The following is a 21,427-nucleotide window of genomic DNA, read 5'->3' as shown; positions in this document are numbered from 1 at the left end:
TAAAACATTAGCTATTAAGTCAGTATCTTAAGAAACACTGTACAAGACCAAGCAAAACATGTCTCTAAGCCAAATCATCCCCAGACCTTTAGCTAAGATAATGACTAAGGCCTGTCTAAATTAAATATTTTTAATGTCTGTTATTCCAACGTTTTCTTGGAGGAAAACATCCAGTGTCCTGGCTGCTGCCATTAGTAGTGCTGAGAGGGCTGGGTGGTTGGGTTGAGAGACTTGGCTTGGCTGTCAGCAGGAGGTGCACAGTCCCTCTCTTCTCCTCCTAGGAAGGCTGAGAGATTGTGAGGCTGCTGTAAAATGCAAGCTAGTGATAGCTCCGGCCCCAAAGCAGCTGCTGTCCACTATCTGGGTAGTGTCACATCTGTGCAGAAGCAAATGGAGCTGATGTTTTGGTCCGGCTCTGTACCCATCATGGATACAGAGTGAAAATCAGGTGACATGCAGGCAGCCTACAGACCTGTGAGCCTGAGAATAAATGCAGGTTACTTTAAGCCATTGATTTTTTTAGTGGTTTGTTAATATAGCATAAATAGAAGTAGCTGACTGATACTGTAGCACAGAGGAGGATGGTTACACATTGCTATAAAACAAGGTACCAGCCTCTTTTTCAAAAAACAACCAAAGGGATTCTCATCTTCTCACACAAATGTTTTTATTTATTTTCTAATTCTTCACTCCCATACTTTCCACACAGTTGGGATAAATCCTGAATTGCAGATTTAGCTTCCTGTATATACAGCTAATCAATACTTAGCACCCTCTTTAGAAAGGTATGGGTTTCCTTAAGCCAACCCCAGAGAGGATCTCAGTACCCTGGACTGAATATTTAATACATCTGAAATGACATCTGGAAAAATACCCAGGCTGTTTTTCAGAATCAAAAACAAAGAGTTGTCATCTCCTGAACTCAACAGAGATTGCTGAGAGCCTGCTCTCTGCTGGCATCTATGCTAGATGCTAGATAGAATTAGCACAGTTGATATTTGTTCTGTTCCTGCTGTCTGTCATGTACTGTGGTCAAATTTAGGGCCTTTAAGGAGTATACTAGTTAGTGGGAGAGTCAGCGAAGTGGATAATTAAGGCCTAGTGTGGTAAGCAGTGCCATAAGTGGCACATCCACAGTCTTAGGGGAGCTTGGGGGAAATGCATCTGACGCTTCCTGCAGGTTGGAATATGGGGAGCATTCAGAAAAACCTCTCTGAGGGAACTCACACCATACTTCAGCTTTCTGAAGAATATGATTAGGATGAAATCCAATAACCAGAGAGTAGAAAGTGGCTTTAAGAAATGATCCTTCTCTTTACTCATTAAAAGGAAGTGCTCACTCTCTCTCAATGAGTGCCAGAATCACATGGTTCAGGTATTAGGCATTAACCAAGATCCACACATGATATTGGTGCATATGCATACCAAAAATTTATAACTTTATTGCATATGCATATGAAAATTCCATGACACATTTTCTGCACTTTGTCAGCTCTCTTGGTATTGCCTCAAGAACCTGCAGCCTCTGGCTCTGCTGGGCAGGCGGCTTGACTCCAGTCTGTAGGGTTCCAGCACCTAGGCTAGCCAGTCCCACACCCAGTTTTTGTGTCTTCCATCGAGATTCAAATGAAATGCCATATCTAGGAATGTTCTATCTGGCTTTAAAGAAAGGCCACCTTGTCCAGATGAAGTAACTAGAAATGTAGTAGAGTTAAGCCACTGTTAGGAGGAATTTGACAGGTGGCAATAGGCAGCAAGAAGCAGCTGGGTAGATGTAGTCCTCCTCCTGTTGCCCCCCACGCTCTCCACCCCACACTGCTCTGAGGCATGCTTTCTCCATTTCACCCATCTCAAAATGTGTCACCTAGCTGAATGTACCTGTCTGCCCTTAATGTGCTGTGTCGCTTCAAGCCTCATGAAGAAGCTAGTGCAATGCTTCTCGTTCTTGTATATAATCCCACAGGGAGAGGTCCTACAGAAAAGGAAGCTAGGCAGTTTGACCACCACACTTTTTTTAATGTCTTTGTCCCATCCATAAGCAGATCAGATGATTTCAATTACTCATCTTTTATTTTTATTATAAAAGCACTCTCTGATGTTGAGGGGTCTGCATCTCTGTATAGGACTATACCTTCTGCGATTATCGGTCAGGTGGCTTGCATGGTGCTAAACTTTTTGGAGTGTGTGCACTTCTTTTCCAAGAAGAGGCCTAGAAACATGCTTGTTTATTAAGAGGATGGGGAAATGCTAACTTTAGTTTATTAGGTACTTCTGACGGAAAGAAGTTCCTCAGGAAGTAAGGATTTTTGTGTGATTTTTGTTTTGTTTTTGTTTTTGTTTTTTGTTTGAGGCAGTGTCTTACTCTATTACCCAGGCTGGAATCCAGTATGATCATAACTTCAACTCTTGGGCTCAAGTGGAACTCCTACCCTACTCCTGGGTGGTTAGGACTATAGGCATGTGCTGCCATGCTCCGCTAATTTTTGTTTTTTCTTTTTTGTATGGACAGGTTCTTGCCATCTTACCCAGGCTTGGAAATAAGCTTTTTATAGCTAATTTACACGCTCTGCTTAAGGAAAGCATTCAGTAAATGATTTTCTAGCCCATGCATAATTATATGTACAGGACTGTGGAGGTTTTCTCCCTGGCACAGCAAGATAATGGGCATGATTTATTCGCCAAGTGGCTTACTTCAGGTCATCAGAAACACCGTTCAGTTGCGGTTAACATGCTCTTTTCGCTCTTTCCTACAGTCAGTTTGCTTCTTCTCTGTTGCCATTCTTTGCTAAAACAGCTATTTTGTAGTAGTATTACTCTAAAACATTAAGTGTTACTTCTCATTTCTCTTTCTCTTTATGTCTTCATGAAAACATAAATCAGTCAAGGTACTCTGTTGTTCAGTTAGAGAAATTGTTCCACAGTGGAGAGGGTAGCACAGTTGTAATTTGATCAACTCGGATTTAACTTTGTGTCTCTTTTATTTCCCAAAGGTGTCCTCTCTTTAGGGATGGTGAGGTTGGAAGAAGGCTCCTGTAACCCTCCTCCAGGATGAACCACCTGCCAGAAAACATGGAGAATGCTCTCACCGGGAGCCAGAGCTCCCATGCTTCTCTGCGAGACATCCATTCCATCAACCCCACACAACTCATGGCCAGGATTGAGTCCTATGAAGGAAGGGAAAAGAAAGGCATATCTGATGTCAGGAGGACTTTCTGTTTGTTTGTCACCTTTGACCTCTTATTTGTAACATTACTGTGGATAATAGAATTAAATGTAAGTTGCTGGTTCTTTCTTGACTTTTTAAGAAATGTTTCCAAAGACAACAGGGTTTTTTTTGTTTGTTTGTTTTTCTTGTCATTTATCATCTCATTTAGTAATTTCCATCTTGGACCTTTCTTATTCTTTAATATTATTGTTTAAGGCAAATGTGGTCAGTTTAAAAATCATGTTGTCTGAGATTTAGAAATTTAAATTACTGGTGTTTTGCTCTGTAACGGGAGTTGAAAAACTATAGGCTGTGGGACAGATTCAGTAGGCCTGTTTTAATAAAGTTTTATTGGAACACAGCCAGGCCTGTCTGTTTACATATTGTTTATGGCTGGCTTTTGCACTGAGTAGTTGCAGTTGAATAGTTGTGACAGAGACCCTCTGACCCACAAAGGCAAAAATATTTATTCTCTAGCCTTTTTCAGAAAAAGTTTGCCCATCCTTCTGCCAGAAAAGTGTAGACTGCTTTTGGAATAAATTTTAGGTGTTTCATGTACTTTTCTAATTCCCACGTTTAAAATTTTGCATATCTTTGTTCTTTACTTTCTTGCAAAGAGATTACTTACTTATATTTCATCAGAAAAGTTGTCCTGGAGGCATTTGGAGGTTTATGCAGTTATTCTGTGTTACCAACTAATTGTTTAGACCAGTACTGTCCAATAGAAATATAATGCAACTTATTATATATGTAATTTAAAATTCTCTAGTTGCCACATTAATAAAAATCAAAATAAACAGATGAAATTCATTTTAATAATATTTTTATATAACCCAATATATATGTTTTCTTCCCAAAGCCTTTGGTCTGATAGTTGACATTCCTTACCAACAAATAGGTGAACTCCTCCAGAAGTTTTTCCTCACAGGCAAAAAGTACCTGCTTTCCTATTTTCAGCAGTTCCTTTATTTCCAGGAAATGTTTGCTATGACCTAGTTAGTAATAATTATTACCTATTGTTTATTTTTAGGGGTTTAGTCTTTGCTAGGCACAGTACTAGATGCTTTATGAGAATTTATTACAATATAGAAGATATGAAAAGATGCTGAGATTCCTGTTTGAAAATTATTTTAAAATTTGCCTTTTAACAGCAAGAAGCAACATCTTAATCTAAATTTTGATAATCTAATTCATAGCAGTAATTTCAATTCTAGACTCTAATCTCTTAACAATTAGGGTCATCAAATCTCATTTAACTTCATCATGAATACTAATAGAGGAATAAAACTCATTATGAAAGTAGACAGTTACAATAGAAAATAATATTTGTCCCATAATCACAGTGACATGGAACATGAATCCACTGTTATGTTTCTATAAACAGATTTTTCTTCTGTTAATTTTGCACTGTGGGAATACCTACATTTTGTTTATAACCAGACAGGACATTGATATGACATAGTAATTTAGAGTCTCTTTTTACTATTTGTTTCATATATATGTGCACATTAAAGAAAATAATTAATGTATATTTTAAAGGAGTAGTATGTTTTCAAAACGATAGCTATATAATGAGAGATGAAAAGGAAATGCATCTTTTTTTTTTTTGAGACGGAGTTTTGCTCTTGTTACCCAGGCTGGAGTGCAATGGTGCGATCTCAGCTCACCGCAACGTTCGCCTCCTGGGTTCAGGCAATTCTCATGCCTCAGCCTCCTGAGTAGCTGGGATTACAGGCACGTGCCACCATGCCCAGCTAATTTTTTTGTATTTTTAGTAGAGATGGGGTTTCACCATGTTGACCAGCATGGTCTTGATCTCTTGACCTCGTGATGCACCCGCCTCGGCCTCCCAAAGTGCTGGGATTACAGGCTTGAGCCACCGCGCCTGGCCTGAAATGCATCTTTTAACAGTAAACACAGCAGCAGTTTTAAGGGGGCACACTTAAAAGTTATTTTATCGCCAACACCAAGTCCAGGCATTCTTTTCTTTGGCTGCATATATTACTGTGTGCCTTTAAAAGAGGGAAGTCATGGGGCAGAACTGTGGTGGGGTTCAAGGGATCACACTTCTCATTTCCCTCCTTTCTATTTTCTTCAGGGAAGTGGAAATGAGGTAGGCTGCCCCCTGTTCTTGTTCACAGACAAGTTATGTATTTACATCTGCATGCAACATGTCATACATGAAAAATCATCAGGCCTAGCAATTTTGAAATGTGTTTTTATCCTCACTTTCCCACCAATTACTAGTTGCCCCAGTTGTAAAATTAAAAAGTTGGAAAAGGGTATATGATCTTTAAGCAAGAACATCTTAACTTTTTTTAGTATGATTGTTTTTCAACGTCCAGTTTTTAGTTCTGTTTGTTTTGAATTGTCATCTTGACTTGGCATTTTCACTACATACAGTAGCATTTGTTTTGTTTTTTTGTCTTGCTATAAATCTCTAATCATTCAAACCCATTTTTTTTTTTTTTTGTAACATGTCTTTACATTTACCGAGTACCAGAGAACAGGTTTCTAATTCAGGTGTTGTAAGCTCTAGCAAAAAAAAACTATATGGGATTTAGAGTTTAGCTGAATAAATATGGCACATAATCTTATACTGCCTTGCAATGTAGTCTTCAAAAGAAGAAAGAAAATGTCATAAAGGATGCTAAGCCTTTAGAATATGGGTAGCCAGCTGTTCTCTGCCATTATAACAATAACCAAAGTACTTTGCCTTCATGTATGGCTTCCACCTTAGTCAGCCACCTTCCCTCCTTGCTCCAGGGACCTGACGGGCACCATCCGGCCTCAAGTGCAGGGCTCTGGTGAGCCAAAGAAGCCTAATACCACCTTAGTTCATTTTCCTTCTGGAAGGTCTTAGGGCTGCTGATCTCCTTTTGGTCAGTCAAAAGGATGGTTTTGATTCTATCCAAAGCCTCTTGGTCCACCTTTGAGTAGACTGATTTCCCAAGTTGGATGTGGAATTAATCATGGCTTGGGTTCCTTGAGGACTCTGTTCCCTCCACAGACTCTCTCCTAGACTCTGCAGACAGTATCAACAGGAATCAAAGTAGTGACAGTCGAAAGGAAGTTGGTTTTCTTTTTAGCTTTTGATACTCGATTGAGACTATGGTTCAGAAAAAAAGCCTTTATCAGTGCTTAGTGACATTTTTCTTCTTATTTTCTAACTGGTATACTAGAAAATGTCAGAATCCTCCTAATTTTACTTAGAGCTGTCATGACCAGGTCTTTGGCCTTAGGCAAGCTGTTTAATAAGTTCTCTGGGCCTTGGTTTTTCCATCAGTTCAGTAAACTAATACTGGTCTTGCCTTCCTCATGGGTCCATGTGAAGATCAAATGGAAAGATGTACACAGCAGCCCCTTTGAAGATACAAAGGTCTGCACAATTAGAAGTTATATAATTTATTATTAAATAAATTTAACCCAGAAAGAGGAAAAAAATGCTGGTTGCCGTTTTCTCACTATTGTTACATTTAAGTTTCAGGTACTTATTACCCTGCTAATTCTGATTCTGTTACTTCATTTCTACTGTGCTCCATAAATTGTGATGACCAAGTATAACAGAAATTCAGATGAGGGAGATCAGTGGCTTGGACTGTTTGAAGGAGTGAATGGAACAGATGGACTATGAATTGGGTTTGGAAAGATAGGTAGCAGTGAAGATGGGAGGATGATCTGGGAAGGATGATTCTTCAGTTTGGGAGCTTGAGGAGAGGGTTTGGAGATCAAGGTGCATGGAAGTACTGATGCAAGAGTGTGTGCTTATGCATGGGGCGTGTGCGCTCAAGTGTGTGTATTTGGAAGGGACAGGAACAGAGGCCGAGAAAATACTAGCCTGGCCAGAAAGTAAGGTGCCTACTGGAAATGAAATTGTATAAATAGGCTGGTGCTAGGTTATTCAAGTTATTAAAAGGGATATAGAAGGATTTGTATTTACTGCAATGGTGAGCTGTTACAGGTTCTGGAACAGATTGGAAAACATGATTTTGAGATTTTTTTTTCAGAAGTCAGTGACTCACAATCTACATCACAGCCTTTTCGACCTTTCCAGTTGGATGTCTGACTTAACATGCTTCCCCCAACACATACACACACCTGCTTTTCCCCTTCTTCATCAGTAAGCCAACACAGAGACGGGCCAAAAGTCAAAACGCATTTTTGATTTGCTTGTTGTTTTGTATTTTTCATGCTTCATATCCAGTCTAAAAGTAAGTCCTGTCAGATCTGTTTCTAAAATATATTCAAAATATGACCGCTTCTCTTCATTGCTACTGTTTCCAGCCTCCACCAAGTCTCATTTATCACTCATCCAGACTGCACTCCTGATGCCTGCTTCCACTCACCTTGCAGTCCATTCTTCTCACAGTAGTTAGGGTAACCTGTGAAAAAGAAAAGTCAGATCCTGTCACGATCTGTTACAAGTCTTCACTGGCAGGCCATGGCATTTAGAATAAAATCCAAATGTTGTGCCTTGGCTTGCAGAGCCCCCAGAGGCCTCTCAGACTCCTTCCCACCCTCTGTTCCTGGCTCTCAGAGGAGGAGCACACTTGCCTCCTTCTGTTCTCAGACAGGAATAAACTTCTTTCTATCTTGGGACTCTTCTACTAGTTGTTTCTTCTATATGAAATGATTAATTTCCTTTATCTTTTTGTAGAAATCAACTTCTTATCTTGCCAGTATCAATTTAAATGTCTTCATTATTCTGTCACAATAACCTGCTTCTATTTTCTGTGTAGCATTTATTTTATTTTATTTTATTTTATTTTATTTTATTTTATATTTTATTTTATTTTATTTTATATTTTATTTTATTTTATTTTATTTTATTTTATTTTATTTTATTTTTTATTTATTTTATTTAATTTATTTTGGGGGGAGGGAGAAGGGCCTGGGAGCATTTATTTTCTTACTTGCCATCTCTCTCACCTTGCCAGAATATAATCTCCATGAAGACATATTATTTTGTTTACTGAAGTATTTCCTGGATTTAGAACAGTGCCTGGTGCATCATAGATAATCAGCAAATATTTGGGGAATGGATAGAGATCACTGTGGCAGTGGTGTGCAGGCTGGATAGGTAGGCAGTAAGAACACAAGGTGGTGAGAATAGGAAGGAAAGAACTAATCTGAGAGTCACTGGAGGAAGGAGTATGAGAAGACTTGTTGATAGGCTGGTTTTATCATTCCCAGTATGTCTTTAGATGACTCTAAAGTTTCCAGTGATGAAACCTAGAAGAGAAGTACCAGAACTGACTGGGAAGAGATTTTGTATGAAACTAAACTAGGCTGTTTAAGACGTCTTGAGCTAGAGACAAAATTTTGAAATGAGGATTTAGAGTATAAGATAGGGCTAGAGATATAAATTTTAGATAATGTCTATTTAAAGGCAACTTGAAATGAGAGTATTTTAAGGTATGCAGATATCAGAAAAAAGCTGTGGGCTATTTGTCGCAAAACTGTATTGGCAGCTTTGATTCCTGTTCTCCCAGGAATAGAAAGGGGAGGTCTCTCTGTGGTAGAGAGCCCCTCTTTGCTGTATCTGCTTGGAATACTTATTCTGTTAATATTCTGGATATTGGTAAGTTTCCTCAGTCTGGAGACACAGTAATGAGACTGGGTGGTTGGGTGTCTGTCAATCATTATTCCTCCTTCCTTCCAGGTTTTCAATTCTATTCATTTGTAATGATCTATTGCCAAGTGGGTCTACAAATGATTTGTGCTAATTACACAGAAATGTAGACCTGTGTAAGGGATTTTAGGGAAAAGGAGAGTATTTATAGTATGCTTTCATTTACATAACAAATACAAATACTTGAAAAGATATCTAAGCCCAGAATACCCTTCCCTTGTGACAACTTTCATTCAAATCGGAACCTGGCAAAGGTGTTCCTAATTAATGTTTTCCTTCTTATCCAGATCTCTAGTTAACTGTCCTTCCTTTTGTCCTTTTTCAGACCCTCTGCATTTGTTTGCCAGGACCATGCTCCGAGTTGGAAATCTGAATTTATTTTTGCACATCTTCCTCTGATTAGGCTCATCCACGGCCCCAACGCTTAACCCTGCTCGGTGCTGCATTAGCTGCCGACATATGCCCCCTTACTGGATTTTTTTTAAAAATATTATGCTCCATAGTTTAATTTGTCCAATTTTGAACTCGATAATTTAAAATTTATTTTGATGGTAGAATTGGGAGAGGACAGAAAGTTGTATCAGGTTTGAGTTTCATTATTTACTGTAACTTTCTCCCTTAGGATTCAGGTCTAGTACTGTCCTTATTTCGTTATCTATTCATGTTAAAAAATATTTAAATTGATAAAAGTGCAGAATCTTTAAATGCCAGGAAAAATAAAAATGAGAAACCACAGAGAATGTTTACACTTCTACCCTATGTCATGCTAGTGGTCATCACTGATGTTTGGCAGGAGGTCAGGGGAGCCTTGGCTTTCCAGAACATAAGACTGTGGAGAGTGATCAGAAAGTGAGGGAGTCCTGGATGAAGGTGAATCACTTTCTCTAAAAATATACATTTGAATGATGGAAGACTTTATCTTAGAAGGGAAAAAATAATTTTCTTACCATTTGCCCAAATATGAACTACGGAAGTCATTAGTTTTCACTATACATTTATATCTGTTGAATGAATGAATTCAGAATTGAGGAATCAGAAAGTGCTATCCAGGCCTTTTCTATTAAAATTGTGAGAGTTCTTTTCTTTCATATTTTAACATTTCTGGGTTCTGAGAAAATAGGAAAGTTGGATAGGAAATCTTACCCTTGTTGTATTTCCACGCATAAACCTCTCCTTGTTTCTTCTTACTCTTTTCTAGGTGAATGGAGGCATTGAGAATACGTTAGAGAAAGAGGTGGTGCAGTATGACTACTACTCTTCATATTTTGATATATTTGTAAGTATTTTTTATGTTTCATTTGAAATGTAATAAAACTGACCCAAAAGGCAGATTTCCTCTAAATGGACTTCAAATTCTATGCCTTTTTTTTTCTTGTTTTGAACACTGACCATATTTTCCTTTTCTTTTAATTCCCCACCCATTCAGTGTTCTCTCCCTCTCTTACTAAGGAATTGTCTGGTCATCTCAAGAAAATAAAAAATGAATGACAGATAAGGGAGGGCAGCAGAAGGAGCCATTCCTGTTTTCTTGGTGGAGAGCCTTTCTTCTTTCACATGGCTGAAATAGAACCCATGGACATATCTAGTCATTGAAAGGAAAATTCACCTGTTAATGCTACCCTTTTTCTTGCCTTGTTCTTTCTTTCATAATGGAAGATTAATGTGAAACCTAATTTGCTCTTACATTAAGTTCTAGTGCAAGGGATTCCCAAATGCTGGTTTACAGACTAGTCTCTAGCTAAATCACAATAAGGAAGACAGTCTGGTGAGTTCCTCATAAAGCTATGTCATTTATATATATATATTTTTTAAAACATCTCTTTATTGTTTTCAGCTTTTGGCAGTTTTTCGATTTAAAGTATTAATACTTGCATACGCTGTGTGCAGACTGCGCCATTGGTGGGCAATAGCGGTGAGTATGCCCTGTGTGAGTGGGTCGTCTCCTCCAGTGCTGGTGGCCAGGTCCTGCTCTCAATAGGTCTGGGCTGGGAGAAGATATGATTGTAATCCCACTAGCTTTCCTGAGTCCCATTTCCTCCATACTTAAGTAGGCTTAAAACTCCAGGGCTTCTTTCCAGTGTTAATGAGTAACTCAATTTGTCTCTTGGTGCTGAGCCAAATGAGGAATCTAGAAGCCCAACACCAAGCCACCCTCTACCTCATTTTGCAAGTAAGAGATGGGAGTGGTACCTCTGTCACAAAAATACTTGGAAAATATTGGGTTAAAAATGCTTAGTGATTGTTTTCATGACATGGTCCATACTTATTTAGATAATAGCCTTAACCCCCTCGTTTCTTCCCTCTGACCCCCCATCTTGGAGGGAAGAGCTCTCCCTCTTTCTGTTGTTGCCTTGGGCTTCTCAAGGACAAGGACCTTTTTACTCCTCTGTTTCTTTGCATCTGGCACAGAGGGCTTTGCTACCCTCAATAAATATTTAGAGATTGATAGAAGAATTACTAGCAATTCTGCCTGACAGATGTCTGAATATTCACCTTTTGCAAAGCTTTAGTAAGTCAGTTTTGTGGGAAGAAAATGTTGAGCTCCTCAGACTAGAGGAAACTGCTCAGAAATAACCTGCAGTTCTGCCATTAGAGGGCGAGACCTCGGGTCTGGGTGGCCCAGGCCTGGGTTTGTCCAGCTGGGAATAGGACTTGTGCTGCCCTCCTGAGTCCACCAGGGGGCCACGTCAGCCTGGGCCATCTCTTCTGAGCATTTGCAGAATCACAGAGCAGAGATCAGACTGTCTGTTAATCTGGAAGCTCTCATTTCACGGATATAGGCTGACAGTGTTGGCCAGACTTGACTCCCTTTCCTGAATACTGAGTACTCTCTTGCTGATATCATCATAGCTTTTGATGATTGTACCCTCCCATTTTTCTACGTTTTCTACATCAAACCCCTTTGGAATATTGTATTCCTGAGTCCCCATACGTATGCTAGTATTTGTCAGACCATTGCTCTCAATGTTTGCTTTAGAAGCATGTTTGACATACAGATATTCAGTGAGAGCTGTAAGACAGTGTCTTCAATATCTGCTTTCAGATTATCTGAAGAATAAGTCTAATTTAGCAAATCCATTTTATTGCTTCTGATTCTTGTTTAAAAAAAACATTTTCAGAGAAAAGTCTAGAAGCTGAAAGGAGGAGAAGTCAGCTGGAATGAAAAGAGTGCTTAGTGCCTGTAAAGTTAGTTAGTGTCAGAATGTAAAATGCTAAACCACCTCCTCTCCCAAGCAGCTTACTGTGTGTGTGTGTGTGTGTGTGTGTGTGTGTGTCTGCAACTTTGTTAATACTTACTGAGCAAGATTCTTGGTGCTCCCTTTCCACCCTTCTGTCAATCAAGCTACTATTGGTATTCATTTTGGTCAGATTTCATCATGCTAAAAATATTAGTTGAAGGACACAGTGGTAGGACTCAGGTGTGATGAGATGTCTGGGCTTCATAACCCCTGGGAAGACACCACCTACGCATTTTACTGGTCTCTTTTCATGTGCTTGTAGAAGCTTTGGAATTGTACCTTCTGGTGGATAAAACAGTTACCCAGCACACCAGCCTACCGAAATGTGGGAGAAGACATGCAGTCATTTGGGATTGTGTCACATAAAAGCCTGTTTTGCTCCAGTGTGGGTCTTGGGGATAGAGACTGAGTGATATGGGGAGGAGCAGGGCTAGACACAGGTTTTTAGGCATTGCCTGCTCCTAGCTCAGACGGGTCTCTTGAGGAGTGGGAGGTGCCTTCACAGTGTGAGATGCCTAATGTGAACAGTGCTGGATCATGTGTCTTGCAGTTGACAACGGCAGTGACCAGTGCCTTTTTACTAGCAAAAGTGATCCTTTCAAAGGTATGACCTACCACTTTTTCTATATAGTTACTATCTTCAGTGACGAAGCCTTGTTGTCCAGTGTGAGTTTGTGGTAACTGCATTTCCCTTTCCTGGTCATATCTTTTCTTCCAGCTTTTCTCTCAAGGGGCTTTTGGCTATGTGCTGCCCATCATTTCATTCATACTCGCCTGGATTGAGACATGGTTCCTAGATTTCAAAGTGTTACCTCAAGAAGCAGAAGAAGAAAACAGTAAGTTCCTCTCAAATCAGCCTCCTGAGCCTGGCTGGGTATCAGGCTGGAAGAGATGTGGTGTCTTGATGTGAATGGAGCTACCGATGGGTGGAGTTAGGCAGTGGTGGGGTCTCCATTCTTTAGTGGCTACAGCAGAAATTGATAGAAGGGTTGGGTGGATGAAAAGATAAGTAATAGAAATCAGCTCCCCTCTCTAGCTGTTGGACCGGGCTTCACCGGGAAGAAAATGTGAACCCTGGTGAAGAGGGCATTGAAGCAATAACAAAAACTAGCCAGCACCTCTTTCTCCCCAGACACCTTGTTCTTTTCTCCCCGTTAGCAATAGGCAGGACACTAAGCATTTTGTGCATGTAAATAGAACTGTGCTGTTTAGGAGCAGAGAAAATAAAACTAATTTTAAGTGTGTAGAGGCAACTATGCTAAATACAAGCCAGTGATTCTTCAGTCTCCCATGGTCATCCATACATTAGTTGGTGGTTTCAGGTGGTCCGCAGTTAGAACCGTTAAATGCCTAGGGCTGGAGATGATTGGGGGGTTTAGGATGAAGGCTATTCACAGGAGGATGACAGCAAGCCAGAGCGATGCTCAGCCTTTTACCATCCTCTGAGTAGCTGAGTCATAGCTAGCATGGTGTACTCATGAGTCCTGCCAAAGCTGCTATAATCTCATCGTGGCTTTGAGTATCCCAGAATGTTAACTAGGAAGGCCAAATGATTGATTGAGCTTTATGGTAAATTACCGAGCTGGAATTCTTCTCCATATAATGTCCTTAATGGAAGCCCACATGCCCCACCCACCTATCTTAAAGGTAAAATTATCAAAGCTCGTTTCAGACACCCATGCAGTCTTAAGACATGCTGTTTTTATACTTTTTCTAGTCATCTGGTTCAATTTGCCCTGCCTCATAGGAAAAAAAAGTATCTTACAGAAAGTTAAGCATGACTCTAACTTCAAGAAACATCAGGATGAAAAATAATCTTGCAAATGGTTTTATTGGAAAATCTCATTTACATAGAAGAAATATATAAGAAAAGAATTATAATTCGAGAGTAGATTTTAAAAACACATTAATGAGACCAAGGGGTATCTTCTATCCTCTGCCCTCTATTCCTTTGTGAAAGTGTATTACGGAGAAGGTATAAGTAAAGGCAATCAAAGTCTTTTTAAATTGTATGTAAATATGAAACCGAACTTTACTGAAAACATATCAACTGTTACTATGACTGAGGTTTGAATGGTTATGGGATTAAACCACATTCAAAGTGACTAATAAAGCAGAAGATACAATTAATGAAAATCCTGGAATAGTACTTCTCTTCATTGTCAGTAGCAGGTATGACACACATACCTGGCATCTGCTGTTTGGCCTGGTGCTCCTTCCTACTTTATCTTAAGGTTAGCTCAGCTTTCAGTCAAAAGAACTTAAGTTTCAATGGCCTTTCACATGTTAGGGTTCCTCAGCTGTTGGCATCCTGCTTTCTTCCCCTTCCTTTGTTTTATAAGAGACTTCTTTTCTTTGAAACATTCTTGTTGCACAAATATTTCTTTGTCATCTTAATTGTTCTTTGTATATTTATAAAAGACCATCCCTATATTGTACTTTACATCTGACATATCTCACCAGATGTAGCCAGTAGACCATTTGTAGGAGCTGACTGTGTTTTTTATTTTACTTTGTGTTTTGGTTTTGATGGTGTGCTTTGTTGTAGGAAGGTGGGTATTCACAAGGGAAAGAGGTAAATACTGAGTTAAGATGAGGCTGTTTATTTATTTAATCTGAGACAGAGTCTCACTTTGTCACCCAGGCTGAAGTGCAGTGGCACAATCACAGCTCACTGCAGCCTTGACTTACTGGACTCAAGCAATCCGCCCACTCAGCCTCTTCAATAGCTGGGACTACAGGCATGCACTACCATAGTTGGCTAATTTTTAAATTTTTTATAGAGACAGGGTCTTGCTTATTGCCCAGGCTGGTCTCAAACTCCTGGACTCAAGCGATCCTCCATCCTTAACCTCCCAAAGTGCTGCCATTACAGGTGTGAGCCACTATGCCCAGCCTCATGAGACAATTATTTAAACTGCCTGGTTATCTGTCCTTAGAGTGTTGTTTGTCATCTGTTAATGAAACTTACTGTTTGCTTGAAAAATATTTTAAGTACCTCTTTTTCTAAAAGTATTTCGTTATAAAAATAATGCCATTTTATTTTACTTAATCTTCCCAAGAAACTACCAGAAAGGCGACCTCATTCCCAACATCTGAATTTCTTCTTTTCCAGGACTTCTGATAGTTCAGGATGCTTCAGAGAGGGAAGCACTTATACCTGGTGGTCTTTCTGATGGTCAGTTTTATTCCCCTCCTGAATCTGAAGCAGGTAAAAAAACTTTGAATATTATTGTGCTTGTATCTCTCAAAGGCTCTGCTCTTCCTCCCTTCCCCTACCACCTCTATTTCTCAATACACTTAGCTAACATCTAACATGCCAGGAATTAGGAATGTGAAAATAGGTGAGGCACAGTCTCACCTGAGACCAGCAGTAAGGCATAGAGTTGTAAAAATAAATGTCAGGGAAGAATGATTAGACACCATGGTTTGTGGTATGTATCTTAGAAGACACACAGACAACAGGAAGGGTCCTAGTGCTCTCATTATTCCTGTTCAGCACCAAACCAGCCTCCCTCTAGGACTCCTGTGTCTGAGAATGGCAGCACTGTTCACCCAGTTGTCCAGATCAAACACCAGAGCCTCACTGCTGGCTCCACCCCTTTCTTATAGCTCACATCTCATCATTCACAAAGCTGTTTCCAGCCTCTCTCCCTTATTTCTACCTCCATTTTCTCATTCAAATCCTACCACTTCTTATCAGCTCCAACCTCATTTCAGCATTACTTTCTGCTGTTTCTGCAGCAGCCTTGGTCTCCCTGCCTCCGGTTTTGTCTTTCACTAACCAGCAACCACAGTACTCTGTTAAAAATAACAATCACAGGGCCGGGCGCGGTGGCTCACGCCTGTAATCCCAGCACTTTGGGAGGCCCAGGCAGATGGATCACGAGGTCAAGAGATCGAGACCATCCTGGTCAACATGGTGAAACCCCATCTCTACTAAAAATACAAAAAAAATTAGCTGGGCATGGTGGCACGTGCCTGTAATCCCAGCTACTCGGGAGACTGAGGCAGGAGAATTGCCTGAACCCAGGAGGCGGAGGCTGCGGTGAGCCAAGATTGCGCCATTACACTCCAGCCTGGGTAATAAGCGAAACTCCGTCAAAAAAAAAAAAAAAATATCACACTCAACAACAAAAATAAGCAACCTGGTTAAATATGCAAAGGTTTTGATAGGCATTTCTCCAAAGAGGATATACAAATGGCCAATAAGCACATAAAAGATGCTTAACATCACTAGTCATTAGGAAAATGCAAATCAGAACCACAGCAAGATACCACTTCTTACCCACTAGAATGACTGTTACAAAAAGCAAAACAAAGAGACAGAAAATAAGTATTGGTGAGGATATGCAGAAATTGGACCCCTTGTGCATTACAGGTGAGAATGTAAAATGGTATAGCCCCAGTAGAAAACAGTATGGCGTTTCCTTAAAAGATTAAGCATAAAGTTACCATATGATTCACTCTGGGTATGTACTCAAAGGAAGTGAAAGCAGAGACTACATCAGATATGTGTATACCCATGCTCATAGCACCAGTATTCACAGTGGCTAAATGATGGAAACAGCTCCAACAGCCGTCAACAGATGACTGGATAAACACAATGTATGTACATCCAATGGAATATTATTCTGCATTAAAAAGGAATGGAAAGCTGGATGCAGTGGCTCACGCTTATAATCGCAGCACTTTGGGAGGCTGAGGTGGGAGAACTGCTTGAGCCCAGGAGCTCAAGACCAGCCTGGGCAACATAGTGAGACCTTGTCTCTATTTAAAAAGAGAATGGAATTCTGACACATATTGTAACATATATGAACTATTAACACATTATGCTAAGTAAAATAAGCCAGACACAAAAGGACTGTCGTATGATTTCACTTAATGTGAGGTACCTAGAGAAGTGAAATTCACAGAAACAAAGTAGAATAGGGGTTGCCATTTTGAAGGCGGATGGTGTTGATGGCTGTATGACAGCATAGATGAACTTAATGCCACTAGATGGCATGCTTAAAAATGGTTCAAATGGTAAATTTTATGTTAAATGTATTTTTCTTTGGTTAAAAAAAAACATTATTTTAAAAATTGCTAACACTTTAAGTGTTAGGTGCTGGTCTAAGCATTATTAATATTCAGTCATTGACTTCTCCCTTATCTGCTTATCTTCTGAGATACAGATTACAAACCGTAGCGTCTAATCACTCCTCCATTACATTCATTTCTTAGAGCTCTGTGTCTTACCACTGATCTCTTGTCATATTGTGTCTAACTTGTTTTCATATTCTTAATGCCTGGCATATTAGATGTTTGCTAACTGCCTCCACTCTGTGACGTAAAACTCATATTATGCCTAATGTAGAGATGAGCAAATTGAGGCACAGAGAATTGAGGCAATTTACCCAATATCACACTGATAATAAGCGGTGTAGCTGGGATTTGAACCTGGGGTCCACTGCTAGAGTTCATGCTTATAACTCCTAAATACCTCTTGGTATTTATGAAAATATAGAATTAGTCATGCCAGTCCCTGCTCAAAAGCCTTAGCATAAAGGATAAAGAAATCAATAGATGTTAGCTTGGCTGAAAGCGCCCCCTGTAGGCACTGTCACCATTGTCTAGCTTCTCACCTTGTGACTGCCTTCTCGTGTGCTGTTCATGGCTCCTCTGAAATGCTGTGCTCTAGAGGCCTCCAGCCACTGTCCACCTTGCTGTTTCCATTCTGATCTCCTCTGCAATCCTAGTCGCCATTCACATGTTCCCAATTTCTTTCCAGCCATGCGTGCCCTCCCCATCACTCCCAGCAGTCTTAGTTAGAATGTCCCCTGTGTGTTCGTTTTGACCTCTGCCCCAGCCCCATCATCCTGTGTTGTCTGCACTGCCTTCCATGTTGACTGGTCTGTTTCTACTGCTGGGATGTAAACTTGAGTTAGAGATTACATCATTGTATTCCCTGTATTAGGCCTAGTTAATATTTTCACACACACACACACACACACACACACACACACACACACAAGTGATAAAACAGATTCCAGGCAGAAAGAGCTGAACGATCGAAGGTGCAGCAATGTGAAATAGCAGTGTGCGAGAGGAACTCCCAAGTTAACTTGAAATTCCGGACTATTGGTGAAAGCAGTGTACAACACACAAACATGGAGCCAGGTGTAGTACAGATAATGGATTAGTAGAAAATCTGTTGCTAGAATAGTAAAAACTAGAATTAGGTATTAAATCGTTGATTGCCTCATTATAAGGATTATTTCATTGAGATGTTTTGTGTCATAGGATTTTTTGAAAAAAGAAAGTTCATATTAGAGTTCATGCATTTCTACTTCTTTTTCTAAGACTAATACAGTTTCTCAGTACTAATGTATTTTCTCAACTAGACTTCAGAACATAGAACAGTAGTGACATTAGGAACACCGCCTCAAGCATGCCTCATCCAGCTTTCTAGTTCTTGGAGCCATCCGGGCCTTTCACCTTTGTCATTTACCACCACCTAGTGGTACTCTGGAGCACTACTATTTCCTTGAGTTAGGAAGGTAAAGAAGAATGAAAACATTTTCATGATGTTGCACTGTGTAGCTGCTTTGTTTGACAAAAGACAGATTAGTAATAGGCAGAGAAGGAGTGGTCAGAATGGATTACCTTATTATATTTGCATTGTCTGAATGTTCAATTTAGGAAATAATTAAAATCGAAAACTGTTACTGAAATTTATATACGTAGGAGAAAGAAGACTACTCTAGAGCAAAGCTTTTCCATTATGCCAATAGCTAAAAATTCAAGCGTTTAAGTAGCTGAGGTTCTAAGCTGCTGTTGCCCTGCTACAGCACTGACTTCCCTAATACACGTGAGGGTGTCCAAAAAAGGCTTGACGTGCCTTTTTTGTCTTCTTTTCTCCAGCACCTAATACAATACCTGGCTTATATTAGACTTATTAACTGTTGAAGAAAGGGACGAGAAGAAAAAGGAAAGAAATCAGAGGCACCGTAAACAAAAATGTTAGCATTTTTCCTTGTGAAGGAGCAGCCTGAATTTTAGTATCAGAGAAGTAGCAATGGTTTATTAGATATACTTATAAAGGGTATACAAATAGTTTGTTTGCAGACTTGCCTGTTGATCAGACCACATCCCGCGTCCCTGTGTATTCAATAGAAAGAACAAGGAAGCATGATCCTCTCTCAGATGACTGGGTTGAAATTGTGCGGTCAGAGCACTTAAATGAACTAGTTGTGATGGCAAAGAAAGGATAATTTGTCACCTCCCGACCTAGACCATGGAAAGACCAACTTAAAATGAGGAGTTGTTCAATTGCATAATATAGCCTGTCCTATGCAAGTCTAGATAAGACATTCATTACAATTCTAGGTTGCCAGCTCCCCAGAGTAGCCAGGCAGCAGCCTTGCCACCTTCTGGTTCCCCTGTGTAGTTACTATTAGAATCCCCTGTAGCTCTCAGCAGTGTTCTTGTTTAAATGATCGTTTCTGTGATCACCCTATGTGTATCAAATAGATTTGAAGCACAGTTTTTTCCATCTTTGAATTAAAATTTTGAAAATTATTGAAAAATTACTGCCAGGGATACTGAATAATGTTCACTTTTTTAAAAAGCTTGATTGAGATATAATTTGCATATAATAAAATTCATCTATTATAAATGTATAATTGCATGATTTTTAGTAAATTCATAGTTTTTTAATCAACATGACAGAGTAATTTTAGAACAGCTTCATCACTTGAAAAACTTCTTTCATGCTCATTTGCAGTTAATCCCCACTTTTACCTCTGATCCCAAGTAACCACTGATCTTTGTATCTTGACAGATTTACCTTTCCTGGGCATTTAATGTAAATGTAGTGATATGATACATGGTTGTTTTTTTTTTTTTTTTGCATACAGCCTCTTTTGCTTACCATATGGTTTGAGGACCAATCATGTTGTAGCACATATCAGTGTTTTGTTCCTCTTTATGCCCAAATATTATTCCATTAGATGGATATACAATATTTTGTCTGTATTCACAAGTTGATGGACAGTTAGATTTTTTTCCACCTTTTGGCTATCATAAGTAATCCAGCTATGAACATTTATATACATGCCTCTGTTTGGATGTTTATTTTTATTTTTCTTGAATATATTTCTAACAGAGGACTTGCCACATCCTGTGGCAAGTTTCTGTTAACTTTTTAAAAAATTGTCATACTGTTCTTGATCATGGCTGTTTTATTTTACGTTCCCTCCAAGTCTCTTCTTATCTACAGTTTCACTTACCTGAGGTCAACCGAGGTCTGAAAATATTAAATGGAAAATTCTAGAAATAAAAAGTCCTTATGTTTTTAATTGTGTGCTGTTCTGAGCAGCATGATGAAATCGCATACTGTCCTGCTTCGTCCTACCCAGAACATGAATCATCCCTGTGTCCAGCAGATCCACACTGTGGATCCACACCCACCTGGTAGTCACTTAGGAGCCATCCAGGTTATCAGATCGACCATCCCGGTATCACAGTTCTTGTGTTCAAGCCATCCTTATTTCACTTAATAATGGCAAAGTAGTAACTCCGTCAATTCATATATGCCAAAGAGAAGCCATAAAATGCTTCCTTTAAGTGAAAAAGTGACCGTTCCAAACTTAATAAGAAAAAAAAATCCTATGCAGAACTTTGTCATGTTCATCATATAGTAAACTTTTTCATAGGTATGTATGTATAAGAAAAAAACATAATATTTGGGGGATAGTACTATCTGTGGTTTCAGGCATCCAGGGATAAGGGGAATTGCTGTATGTGCATTTCAGTTTCTCCATATACTCACCAATGCTTAGTATTGGGTCTTTTTGATTATAGCCAGGCTAGCAGGTTTAAAGTGGTATCCAATTGTGGTTTTAATTTGTATCTCTGTAGTGACACTGAGATATTTTTCATGTTTCTATTATATGTAATTCATAAGTCTTCTTTAGAGAAAAATCTATTTCAGGCCTTTTGCCATAATTGTAATTGTGTTGTCTTTTTATTCTTGAGTTGTAAGAATTCTTTGTACATTCCAGATAAAAGTTCTTTAACATATGATTTACAAATATTTTTCCCAGTCTATTGTTTGCCTTTTCATTTCTTTATAGAGTCTTCTGAAGCATAGGTTTTAAATTTTGATTAAGTGTGGTTTATAAATTTGTTCTCTTATGAATAATATATGTGGTCATGTCTAAAAACTCTTTACCTTAACTCTGTGTCATGAAGATTTTCTGATGTTTTCTTCCGAAAGGTTTTATACTTTTACATCTTTCAATTAAAATTATAATACATTTTGAATTAACTTTCAAATGTGGAGAAGGTAAAGGATCAATTCATTGT

General features: G+C 39.2%; 1 protein-coding gene across 2 annotated transcripts in view; it reads left to right on the top strand.

Annotated features, from left to right (window-relative positions):
• Window positions 1–21,427, top strand: part of STARD3NL (STARD3 N-terminal like) — a 48,469-nt gene that overhangs the window by 21,934 nt on the left and 5,108 nt on the right. For both annotated transcript variants that reach the window (XM_003930752.4, XM_010341319.3), the window contains 6 exons: window positions 2,991–3,273; window positions 10,036–10,113; window positions 10,672–10,749; window positions 12,627–12,680; window positions 12,795–12,912; window positions 15,192–15,287. In XM_003930752.4, the coding sequence (XP_003930801.1) occupies window positions 3,049–3,273; window positions 10,036–10,113; window positions 10,672–10,749; window positions 12,627–12,680; window positions 12,795–12,912; window positions 15,192–15,287 (649 nt within the window). In that variant the 5' untranslated portion in view covers window positions 2,991–3,048. The remainder of the gene's footprint in view (window positions 1–2,990; window positions 3,274–10,035; window positions 10,114–10,671; window positions 10,750–12,626; window positions 12,681–12,794; window positions 12,913–15,191; window positions 15,288–21,427) is intronic.

Source organism: Saimiri boliviensis, chromosome 10 (assembly GCF_048565385.1).
Source record: "Saimiri boliviensis isolate mSaiBol1 chromosome 10, mSaiBol1.pri, whole genome shotgun sequence".
Classification (NCBI taxonomy): domain Eukaryota; kingdom Metazoa; phylum Chordata; class Mammalia; order Primates; family Cebidae; genus Saimiri; species Saimiri boliviensis.
Note: the sequence above shows the minus strand (reverse complement) of the source record. Positions and strands in the feature narration are given on the sequence as shown.